The sequence below is a fragment of the Pecten maximus genome, chromosome 6 (genome assembly GCF_902652985.1).
Source record: "Pecten maximus chromosome 6, xPecMax1.1, whole genome shotgun sequence".
Lineage (NCBI taxonomy): Eukaryota > Metazoa > Mollusca > Bivalvia > Pectinida > Pectinidae > Pecten > Pecten maximus.
The window spans coordinates 385488-398870 of NC_047020.1; the positions used below are offsets into that span (position 1 = coordinate 385488).

At 38.1% G+C, this 13383-nt stretch overlaps 1 protein-coding gene across 1 annotated transcript in view; it reads right to left on the reverse strand.

Annotated features, from left to right (window-relative positions):
- Positions 1-3110: 3110 nt before the first annotated feature.
- The window catches only part of LOC117328668 (leucine-rich repeat-containing protein 74A-like), a gene marked incomplete at its 3' end in the record, with an annotated part of 55158 nt that continues 44885 nt past the window's right edge, over positions 3111-13383 (reverse strand). Inside the window, 6 exon segments of the mRNA XM_033886114.1 lie at positions 3111-3367; positions 3606-3701; positions 4022-4216; positions 9233-9318; positions 9775-9856; positions 12089-12138. Coding sequence (XP_033742005.1) covers positions 3111-3367; positions 3606-3701; positions 4022-4216; positions 9233-9318; positions 9775-9856; positions 12089-12138 — 766 coding nt within the window.

A 13383-nucleotide genomic window follows, 5' to 3' on the forward strand; every position in this document is an offset into this window, starting at 1 on the left:
TTGTAGTTTGTTCTGGCTGTTGGAACATACAATTTGTTTGATATAGAAGATCTAGTGTTTCTGCCATTCACATTTTTTACATAAGAAAACATGTTTGTTAAAATACCTGGTGATTCACAATGTAAAATTTTGTAACACAAAACCATTTTTCTAAAATCGTAAAAGTCTGCAATTGGCATCCATTTTAATTTTTCAAAGAGGGATTTGGAGGGAGTAAGAATATCTCTAACATTTAATAATATCCTGGCTGCTCTTTTCTGTAATTTTAAGACCATATCTATGTACATTTTGTTGCTAGGTTTACTCCAGACAGTTGAACAGTACATAAAATGGGGGAAAACAATACTGTTATATACGTTGGTAATGACATCATCTGACATAAATGACCTTAGTCTTCTCAACACACCTATTTTCTTGGATATTTTCTTTGTCATAAATTTAATATGCTCTTTCCATGAGAGACAACTATCAATAAAAACACCCAGTAACTGATACTGGGTAACATATCTATTTTACAGATTATTTTCCCAGTAAACTCAATGTGGTCTTGTTGATGCATTCTGAATCATTTGAAGCGCATTGGGCAAACGAACTTTTTTGACAATGTAAACTCGCCAGCATTAACTAATATCAACTAAACATTGGCATCGAGAAAAAAAGTTGTAAGGTATGATCTTAGAAATTCCTACACTGTCAATACGATACACGGGGCAATGATTTGATTAGATGGCTCGAACTATACATATCGTCACGCCCGCTAGGAGACCATGTTTTGTGTACAATCCGTCGTGAGAGTGTGTTTTGTGTACAATCCGTCGTGAGAGTGTATTTTGTGTAGAATCCGTCGTGAGAGCGTGTTTTGTGTAGAATCCGTCGTGAGAACGTGTTTTGTGTACAATCCGTCGTGAGAGCGTGTTTCGTGTACAATCCGCCGTGGGAGTGTTTTGTGTACAATCCGTCGTGAGACCATGTTTTGTGTACAATCCGTCGTGAGAGAGTGTTTTGTGTACAATCCGTCGTGAGAGTGTTTTGTGTACAATCCGTCGTGAGAGTGTGTTTTGTGTACAATCCGTCGTGAGAGTGTGTTTTGTGTACAATCCGTCGTGAGAGTGTGTTTTGTGTACAATCCGTCGTGAGAGCGTGTTTGTGTACAATCCGTCGTGAGAGCGTGTTTGTGTACAATCCGTCGTGAGAGCGTGTTTTGTGTACAATCCGTCGTATGAGCGTGTTTGTGTACAATCCGTCGTGAGATTGTGTTTTGTGTACAATCCGTCGTATGAGCGTGTTTGTGTACAATCCGTCGTGAGAGTGTGTTTTGTGTACAATCCGTCGTGAGAGTGTGTTTTGTGTACAATCCGTCGTGAGAGTGTTTTGTGTGCAAGCCGTCGTAAGGGCGTGTTTGTGTACAATCCGTCGTGAGAGCGTGTTTTGTGTACAATCCGTGGTGAAAGTGTTTGTGTACAATCCGTCGTAAGAGCGTGTTTGTTTACAATCCGTCGTGAGAGCGTGTTTTGTGTACAATCCGTCGTGAGAGCGTGTTTGTGTACAATCCGTCGTGATAGTGTGTTTCGTGTACAATCCGTGTTGAGAGCGTGTTTATGTACAATCCGTCGTAAAAGCGTGTTTGTGTACAATCCGTCGTGAGAGTGTGTTCTGCGTACAGTCCATCGTGAGAGTGTGTTTTGTGTACAATCCGTCGTAAAAGCGTGTTTGTGTACAATCCGTCGTGAGAGCGTGTTTTGTGTACAATCCGTCGTGAGAGCGTGTTTTGTGTACAATCCGTCGTGAGAGTGTGTTTCGTGTACAATCCGTCGTGAGAGCGTGTTTGTGTACAATCCGTCGTAAAAGCGTGTTTGTGTACAATCCGTCGTGAGAGCGTGTTTTGTGTACAAACCGTCGTGAGAGTGTGTTTCGTGTACAATCCGTCGTAAAAGCGTGTTTGTGTACAATCCGTCGTGAGAGCGTGTTTTGTGTACAATCCGTCGTGAGAGTGTGTTTCGTGTACAATCCGTCGTGAGAGCGTGTTTTGTGTACAATCCGTCGTAAAAGCGTGTTTGTGTACAATCCGTCGTAAAAGCGTGTTTGTGTACAATCGGTCGTAAAAGCGTGTTTGTGTACAATCGGTCGTGAGAGCGTGTTTCGTGTACAATCGGTCGTGAGAGCGTGTTTGTGTACAATCGGTCGTGAGAGAGTGTTTGTGTACAATCCGTCGTGAGAGTGTGTTTCGTGTACAATCCGTCGTGAGAGCGTGTTTGTGTACAATCGGTCGTGAGAGCGTGTTTGTGTACAATCGGTCGTGAGAGCGTGTTTGTGTACAATCGGTCGTGAGAGCGTGTTTGTGTACAATCGGTCGTGAGAGCGTGTTTGTGTACAATCGGTCGTGAGAGCGTGTTTGTGTACAATCGGTCGTGAGAGCGTGTTTGTGTACAATCCGTCGTGAGAGTGTGTTTGTGTACAATCGGTCGTGAGAGCGTGTTTGTGTACAATCCGTCGTGAGAGCGTGTTTGTGTACAATCCGTCGTGAGAGAGTGTTTGTGTACAATCGGTAGGAGAGCGTGTTTGTATACAATCCGTCGTAAGAGTGTGTTTGTGTACAATCCGTCGTGAGAGTGTGTTCTGCGTACAGTCCATCGTGAGAGCGTGTTTTGTGTACAATCCGTCGTAAGAGCGCGTTCCGGGAACAATCCGTCGTGAGAGCGTATTTAACGTTATTACGTAGGGAGAACAAGTTTTGTGTACAATTCGCCGGGAAAGGGCGTTTTGCATAGTCTGTTTGGAGAGTATGTTTTATAATCCGCTGCGTGTTTTGCGTTTAATCCGCTGGGAGACTGTGTTTTGCGTATAATCTGTTGGGAGACTGTGTTTTGCGTATAATCCGCTTGGAGACCGTGTTTTGCGTACAATCTGTTTGGAGATCGTGTTTTGCTTACAATCTGTTGGGAGACTGTGGTTTGCGTACAATCTGTTGGGAGAGCGTTGGGAGTTCGTGATAGAACAGTAAGCTCTGCCGGTGTTTATAAACTTTTAACTTTAAAATAATTTGGAAACAAATTAAATCAAGAATTATAAACAGCTTTTGTTGGCCCTAATGAAACCATGATACCTTTAGGCCCGTCATGATTTCCACCTTATCCAGAGACTTGCTACCATCTTTATCCAGAGCGGAAAACAGGTCCATAAGACGGAATCCCATCAGTTTACCGAACTCCATAAGGACCAGTACAGGGTTCTCGTCTACAAGCTCCATGCCGTCGGGATCATCTCCGGAGCCCTCCTGGCCCCTCACCATTCCATATCTGATCTCAATACCTCTCTCTTCTTGTAGCTCTGTCGCTTGTGTTGCGTATGCCTGCTCAACTACCTGTGTCTGGAATTAGCAAAACGACATAGAAAGCACAATTTGACATATAAGCATATAATCAAATGAGTCAACATAACAACCTCTAAAACTCCCTCTATCGCTCTCGTCATATTCCGCACGTTCACGTATTAATTAGCAATTCATAGTTATAATAAACAGGCGACATGACAATATTAAAGGATATGTGGGACAACCAAATCCGGGGATGAACGTATTGCATTCAAAGACACATCACTGCACTTACATGTATGTCCACCAACTTGAGACCGTGGTCGGTAGAGTTTTTCACAGTAGACAGTAGTAAAGCCGCTCCAGCCGTAGTTAGCGGGTTCAAAGCCAGCTTGGTATCACAACATGAAAAGGGACATAACTCCAGCATTTCAGAGTGACAAAACACACTAGATACAGCGAGCAGGGGACAGGATTACAGTGTAGTATCAGACAGTGAGTCACATACTAGAGTGATACTTTATACTGTGATACATTCTCTTTGGTTTCTACACGGTACACATCAGATCAGTTTGTTTATGTGTGTAGTAATATATGACGCTACATGTATATCCTCTGGCCATAGTAACTAGAACCATTGACTCTGTTTAGCTTACCCTACTATATACGTACAATATAAACTTATAAACATATGAAACACGTGGAACTCACCTTTATGACTTTTAGTGTTCGATTTTTCTTAAAACCAGCCAATAGTTTCTCCAGACATTCTTTATTGATCCTATTTGATGAAAGGTCAAGTTCCTCTAGTGTTCGATTGACCTCCAGAGCAGTGGCCATAGCTTTACATCCGTCCATGTACAGACCATTCCAGGCCAGATTTAACCTCTTTATACTCCTATTTAACTAACAAACAAACAACCATCAACTAACAAAAGATCCCACGTCGCTTTGTAACCTAATACTCAAAACATAACACACATGTAAGGTTTTTATCAAAATTAAACATAAAATTGGACCACGTCGTCAAAAGTCAGAAACCTAGTTTATTATTAAGGATTTCATCACACCGGCAATGACTATACAGAATGTATCACGTGGTCAAAACAACAGCAAATCTACTATCGACTGAATAAACAGCTAATACATTAAATTAACAGACATGCCTGTTTAAAGTGTTAAACAAAACAAATTATATTCCTGATGACCTGATTAGCTGCTCTGAGGCTGCAATCGTAGGGCAAAGGCACAGAGATAGCCTTTCATCTCATTAACGACATGATAAAGTAACAATGTAATAGCCCTTCATCTCATTAACGACATGATAAAGAAACAATGTAATAGCCTTCATCTCATTAACGACATGATAAAGACACAATGTAATAGCCTTCACCTCATTAACGACACGATAAAGAAACAATGTAATAGCCTTTCACCTCATTAACGACATGATAAAGACACAATGTAATAGCCTTTCACCTCATTAACGACATGATAAAGAAACAATGTAATAGCCTTTCACCTCATTAACGACATGATAAAGAAACAATGTAATTGCCTTTCATCTCATTAACGACAAGATAAAGAAACAATGTAATAGCCTTTCACCTCATTAACGACAAGATAAAGAAACAATGTAATAGCCTTTCATCTCATTAACGACAAGATAAAGAAACAATGTAATAGCCTTCACCTCATTAACGACATGATAAAGACACAATGTAATAGCCTTTCACCTCATTAACGACATGATAAAGACACAATGTAATAGCCTTTAACCTCATTAACGACATGATAAAGAAACAATGTTATAGCCTTTCATCTCATTAACGACATGATAAAGAAACAATGTAATAGCCTTTCATCTCATTAATGATCAAGAAACAATGTAACAGCCTTTCACCTCATTAACGACATGATAAAGTAACAATGTAATAGCCTTTCACCTCATTAACGACATGATAAAGAAACAATGTAATAGCCTTTCACTTCATTAACGACATGATAAAGAAACAATGTAATAGCCTTTCACCTCATTAACGACATGATAAAGAAACAATGTAATAGCCTTTCATCTCATTAACGACATGATAAAGAAATAATGTTATAGCCTTTCACCTCATTAACGACATGATAAAGAAACAATGTAATAGCCTTTCACCTCATTAACGACATGATAAAGAAACAATGTAATAGCCTTTCACCTCATTAACGACATGATAAATAAACAATGTAATAGCCTTTACCTCATTAACGACATGATAAAGTAACAATGTAATAGCCTTTCACTTCATTAACGACATGATAAAGAAACAATGTAATAGCCTTTCATCTCATTAACGACATGATAAAGTAACAATGTAACAGCCTTTCACCTCATTAACGACATGATAAAGTAACAATGTAATAGCCTTTCATCTCATTAACGACATGATAAAGTAACAATGTAACAGCCTTTCACCTCATTAACGACATGATAAAGTAACAATGTAACAGCCTTTCACCTCATTAACGACATGATCAAGAAACAATGTAATAGCCTTTCATCTCATTAACGACATGATAAAGAAACAATGTAATAGCCTTTCATCTCATTAACGACATGATAAAGTAACAATGTAACAGCCTTTCACTTCATTAACGACATGATAAAGAAACAATGTAATAGCCTTTCATCTCATTAACGACATGATAAAGTAACAATGTAACAGCCTTTCACCTCATTAACGACATGATAAAGTAACAATGTAACAGCCTTTCACCTCATTAACGACATGATCAAGAAACAATGTAATAGCCTTTCATCTCATTAACGACACGATAAAGACACAATGTAATAGCCTTTCACCTCATTAACGACATGATAAAGAAACAATGTAATAGACTTTCACCTCATTAACGACATGATAAAGAAATAATGTTATAGCCTTTCACCTCATTAACGACATGATAAAGAAACAATGTAATAGCCTTTCACCTCATTAACGACATGATAAAGAAACAATGTAATAGCCTTTCACCTCATTAACGACATGATAAATAAATAAAGTAATAGCCTTTCACCTCATTAACGACACGATAAAGAAACAATGTAATAGCCTTTCATCTCATTAACGACAAGATAAAGAAACAATGTAATAGACTTTCACCTCATTAACGACATGATAAAGACACAATGTAATAGCCTTTCATCTCATTAACGACAAGATAAAGAAACAATGTAATAGACTTTCACCTCATTAACGACATGATAAAGACACAATGTAATAGCCTTATACCTCATTAACGACATGATAAAGAAACAATGTTATAGCCTATCACCTCATTAACGACACGATAAAGAAACAATGTAATAGCCTTTCACCTCATTAACGACATGATAAAGAAACAATGTAATAGCCTTTCACCTCATTAACGACATGATACAGACACAATGTAATAGCCTTTCACCTCATTAACGACATGATAAAGAAACAATGTAATAGCCTTTCACCTCATTAACGACATGATAAAGAAACAATGTAATAGCCTTTCACCTCATTAACGACATGATAAAGAAACAATGTAATAGCCTTTCATCTCATTAACGACACGATAAAGAAACAATGTAATAGCCTTTCACCTCATTAACGACACGATAAAGAAACAATGTAATAGCCTTTCACCTCATTAACGACATGATAAAGAAACAATGTAATAGCCTTTAACCTCATTAACGACATGATAAAGAAACAATGTAATAGCCTTTCATCTCATTAACGACATGATAAAGTAACAATGTAACAGCCTTTCACCTCATTAACGACATGATAAAGACACAATGTAATAGCCTTTCACCTCATTAACGACATGATAAAGAAACAATGTAATAGCCTTTCACCTCATTAACGACATGATAAAGAAACAATGTAATAGCCTTTCACCTCATTAACGACATGATAAAGAAACAATGTAATAGCCTTTCACCTCATTAACGACATGATAAAGACACAATGTAATAGCCTTTCACCTCATTAACGACATGATAAAGAAACAATGTAATAGCCTTTCACCTCATTAACGACATGATAAAGAAACAATGTAATAGCCTTTCACCTCATTAACGACATGATAAAGAAACAATGTAATAGCCTTTCACCTCATTAACGACATGATAAAGAAATAATGTTATAGCCTTTCACCTCATTAACGACATGATAAAGAAACAATGTAATAGCCTTTCACCTCATTAACGACATGATAAAGAAACAATGTAATAGCCTTTCACCTCATTAACGACATGATAAATAAATAAAGTAATAGCCTTTCACCTCATTAACGACACGATAAAGAAACAATGTAATAGCCTTTCATCTCATTAACGACAAGATAAAGAAACAATGTAATAGACTTTCACCTCATTAACGACATGATAAAGACACAATGTAATAGCCTTTCATCTCATTAACGACAAGATAAAGAAACAATGTAATAGACTTTCACCTCATTAACGACATGATAAAGACACAATGTAATAGCCTTATACCTCATTAACGACATGATAAAGAAACAATGTTATAGCCTATCACCTCATTAACGACACGATAAAGAAACAATGTAATAGCCTTTCACCTCATTAACGACATGATAAAGAAACAATGTAATAGCCTTTCACCTCATTAACGACATGATACAGACACAATGTAATAGCCTTTCACCTCATTAACGACATGATAAAGAAACAATGTAATAGCCTTTCACCTCATTAACGACATGATAAAGAAACAATGTAATAGCCTTTCACCTCATTAACGACATGATAAAGAAACAATGTAATAGCCTTTCATCTCATTAACGACACGATAAAGAAACAATGTAATAGCCTTTCACCTCATTAACGACACGATAAAGAAACAATGTAATAGCCTTTCACCTCATTAACGACATGATAAAGAAACAATGTAATAGCCTTTAACCTCATTAACGACATGATAAAGAAACAATGTAATAGCCTTTCATCTCATTAACGACATGATAAAGTAACAATGTAACAGCCTTTCACCTCATTAACGACATGATAAAGACACAATGTAATAGCCTTTCACCTCATTAACGACATGATAAAGAAACAATGTAATAGCCTTTCACCTCATTAACGACATGATAAAGAAACAATGTAATAGCCTTTCACCTCATTAACGACATGATAAAGAAACAATGTAATAGCCTTTCACCTCATTAACGACATGATAAAGAAACAATGTAATAGCCTTTTACCTCATTAACGACAGAAAGTAACAATGTAATAGCCTTTTACCTCATTAACGACATGACAAAGAAACAATGTAATAGCCTTTTACCTCATTAACGACATGACAAAGAAACAATGTAATAGCCTTTTACCTCATTAACGACATGATAAAGAAACAATGTAATAGCCTTTCACCTCATTAACGACAGAAAGTAACAATGTAATAGCCTTTCACCTCATTAACGACATGATAAATAAACAATGTAATAGCCTTTCACCTCATTAACGACATGATAAAGACACAATGTAATAGCCTTTCACCTCATTAACGACATGATAAACAAACAATGTAATAGCCTTTAAACAATTTACCAACGTTATGCTACAGTCAGGGGTCTAGGGTTTAAACACAGTAGATACTGACGTGGGAACAAAACTGTCGCAGGACACTTGTTACGTGTACATCAAAGGGTGAAAAAATGTAGAGAGTAATTGACAATGGACCAGGTAACACGTCACAACTATCGTGGAAATAAGACATCTGCCAATAGTGCCATGAGAGCGACCATTTAAATTGTCCGTAGGTTTTATCTCAAGGTGCATGTTTTATTGTCAGGAGGCGACATCTATCATGAATATCGGGAATCCATGGTCTCACCTGACTTATATAATAGTACAATGCGTCCTCATACCTGGAGTCCTATTGCCAATGCTACCCCTCCGGACAGTCGAAGGTGATTCCAACTGAGGTCTAGATCAGTGAGAGTTTCACTGAATTCTTAAATGTAGAAACATATACACATTGAAACAGCATTGTATAAAATAACTATCTTAGTTCGTAGGTAAATCACAATAACTATCTTAGTTTGTAGGTAAATCATAATAACTATCTTAGTTTGAAGGTAAATCACAATAACTATCTTAGTTTGTAGGTAAATCACAATAACTATCTTAGTTTGTAGGCAAATCGCATTTTAGGTAAATAATAACACCTCGAGCAGTTTTATAAAACTATTTTTGAATATGTTGTTAGTGTAGATTTGTAGTTTTCGTTTTACAATTGTAATTTCTTTTTTTTCAATTGCTAGTCGGATGTTGTGCAGATGAAAACAAGATGTGGTATTTTATACACTTGTCACTAATATATCTACCGCATAAACTCACATTATTTCGACAAATTAGAATAATAAATGAAGTACTTAAACATAACTTCAAATGAAAATCAACGACTTACCTATAGCTTGACCAAGGATCTCTCCGCCTTCTTCACGGAATTCATTATGACTCAAATTCAGTCTTGTTAATTTTGTAGTGTCCTGAAGACAACAAAAATGTTTACAATCAAACCTGGCGAACAAATTGGTTTTGACACCAGTTCTATCGGCAGCGTCATTAATAGAAGCTATTTGATTGGCTCCGTCACGCTTGCCTATCGGAATCATACGCTTTATAGAAGCTGTTTGATTGGCTCCGTCACATTTGCCTATCGGAATCATACGCTTTATAGAAGCTGTTTGATTGGCTCCGTCACATTTGCCTATCGGGATCATACGCTTTATAGAAGCTGTTTGATTGGCTCCGTCACATTTGCCTGTCGGAATCATACGCTTTATAGAAGCTGTTTGATTGGCTCCGTCACATTTGCCTATCGGAATCATACGCTTTATAGAAGCTGTTTGATTGGCTCCGTCACATTTGCCTATCGGAATCATACGCTTTATAGAAGCTGTTTGATTGGCTCCGTCACACTTGCCTATCGGAATCATACGCTTTATAGAAGCTGTTTGATTGGCTCCGTCACATTTGCCTATCGGAATCATACGCTTTATAGAAGCTGTTTGATTGGCTCCGTCACATTTGCCTATCGGGATCATACGCTTTATAGAAGCTGTTTGATTGGCTCCGTCACACTTGCCTATCGGAATCATACGCTTTATAGAAGCTGTTTGATTGGCTCCGTCACACTTGCCTATCGGAATCATACGCTTTATAGAAGCTATTTGATTGGCTCCGTCACACTTGCCTATCGGAATCATACGCTTTATAGAAGCTGTTTGATTGGCTCCGTCACATTTGCCTATCGGAATCATACGCTTTATAGAAGCTGTTTGATTGGCTCCGTCACATTTGCCTATCGGGATCATACGCTTTATAGAAGCTGTTTGATTGGCTCCGTCACATTTGCCTGTCGGAATCATACGCTTTATAGAAGCTGTTTGATTGGCTCCGTCACATTTGCCTATCGGAATCATACGCTTTATAGAAGCTGTTTGATTGGCTCCGTCACATTTGCCTATCGGAATCATACGCTTTATAGAAGCTGTTTGATTGGCTCCGTCACACTTGCCTATCGGAATCATACGCTTTATAGAAGCTGTTTGATTGGCTCCGTCACATTTGCCTATCGGAATCATACGCTTTATAGAAGCTGTTTGATTGGCTCCGTCACATTTGCCTATCGGGATCATACGCTTTATAGAAGCTGTTTGATTGGCTCCGTCACACTTGCCTATCGGAATCATACGCTTTATAGAAGCTGTTTGATTGGCTCCGTCACACTTGCCTATCGGAATCATACGCTTTATAGAAGCTGTTTGATTGGCTCCGTCACACTTGCCTATCGGAATCATACGCTTTATAGAAGCTGTTTGATTGGCTCCGTCACATTTGTCTATCGGAATCATACGCTTTATAGAAGCTGTTTGATTGGCTCCGTCACATTTGCCTATCGGAATCATACGCTTTATAGAAGCTGTTTGATTGGCTCCGTCACATTTGCCTATCGGAATCATACGCTTTATAGAAGCTGTTTGATTGGCTCCGTCACACTTGCCTATCGGAATCATACGCTTTATAGAAGCTGTTTGATTGGCTCCGTCACACTTGCCTATCGGAATCATACGCTTTATAGAAGCTGTTTGATTGGCTCCGTCACACTTGCCTATCGGAATCATACGCTTTATAGAAGCTGTTTGATTGGCTCCGTCACACTTGCCTATCGGAATCATACGCTTTATAGAAGCTGTTTGATTGGCTCCGTCACACTTGCCTATCGGAATCATACGCTTTATAGAAGCTGTTTGATTGGCTCCGTCACACTTGCCTATCGGAATCATACGCTTTATAGAAGCTGTTTTTGATTGGCTCCGTCACACTTGCCTATCGGAATCATACGCTTTATAGAAGCTGTTTGATTGGCTCCGTCACACTTGCCTATCGGAATCATACGCTTTATAGAAGCTGTTTGATTGGCTCCGTCACACTTGCCTATCGGAATCATACGCTTTATAGAAGCTGTTTGATTGGCTCCGTCACACTTGCCTATCGGAATAATACGCTTTATAGAAGCTGTTTGATTGGCTCCGTCACATTTGCCTATCGTGTACTTGTTTTGTTAAGAAAACCCTTTGTTACCGTGAAATAATTTCGACAGTTAAACAATCAATCGATATTGTCTTGTGCGATATACATATTTCCTGGTTACATTTCTACCAGAATACGTCACAGATAATGCTGAAAATCTCACATAATATCCGAACTCTTCTTACCTCTATGATATGTTGGAACGCCTCGGCATCACACTCCCTATACCCGTTCCCTAGAAAAGTAAAAACATTTGGAAAACGGTTGATGATCCTATTATTTATTTCTTTAATCACGGCCAAATTTGATCTTTCAATATATGTATTAATAATGATTTAAGAATGCCCCCAACGCACGCACTCACACACGCACGCACGCACGGTTTTTGGCAGATATATACTCTGTCGTTAAAAGGTAACCACTTGTAATGTGATGATGACATAATTCAGCGTAACAATGTCACAAACGAGTTCCGTCATCAATTGCGTCGCACATAACGGTGGGTGTCAATATCTACAAGGACGTGTGGAGAAAACATTATCGATGTGCACAGATAACTTAACTCTTTTCATTATGTTTATTTTAAGAATAGACACTTTCAAAAGCCTTCTTCTAAATCTAAATATTTCATCGTAGAAAAGAGATATCGCTGTCCACTTCACACAGGGGTGATAGCGTCTAATTATACCCCCGCAACGAAGTTAGGGGGGTATACTGGAATCACCTTGTCCGTCCGTCCGTCCGTCCGTCACAAAATTTGTCCGGCTATGCATTCTCTCATTTCTTTATGGATTTCACTCAAATTTGGTATAAAGTTAGAAGACCATATCAATTTGTGTCCCATGCAGTGATTTTGTGATTTAGCGCTTTTTAACAGAGTTGTGCCCCTTTTTCATACAAAATGTATCATAATTTTGTCCGGCTATGCATTCACTTAGTTTTTGATGGATTTTCTTGAAACTTTTTACAGAGTTGAAGGATGGCATGAAGTTGTGTCTCCAGTAACGACTTCTTCCGAAAAATGCACGTTTTTACAGAGTTATGCCCCTTTATGTCAAAAATAGTTAATAGCTTCTCCGGCTATGCATTTGCTTTGTTTTCAATGGATTTTACTAAAATTTGGTATGTAGTTAGAGCACCCTATGAGGCTGTGCTCTATGCAAAGATTTTGCCAAATTACCAGTTCTAATAGAGTTATGCCCCTTTTTCTTTATAAACGAGCAAATTTTTGTTCGTCTATGCATACACTTAGTTTTGGATGGGTTTTCTTGAAACTTTATACGGAGTTGAAGGACCACATGGAATTTTGCCGCCAGGAACAGCTTTTTCCTATAAAACCCAGAGTTATGACCCTTTATGTAAGAAATGGTTACAAGTTTGTCCTGCTATAGATTTATTTTTGTTTTCACTGGATTTTCTTGAAACATTTTACGCAGTTGAAGGACTGCATGCACTTGTGCCTCCAGTAAATGCTTTTTCC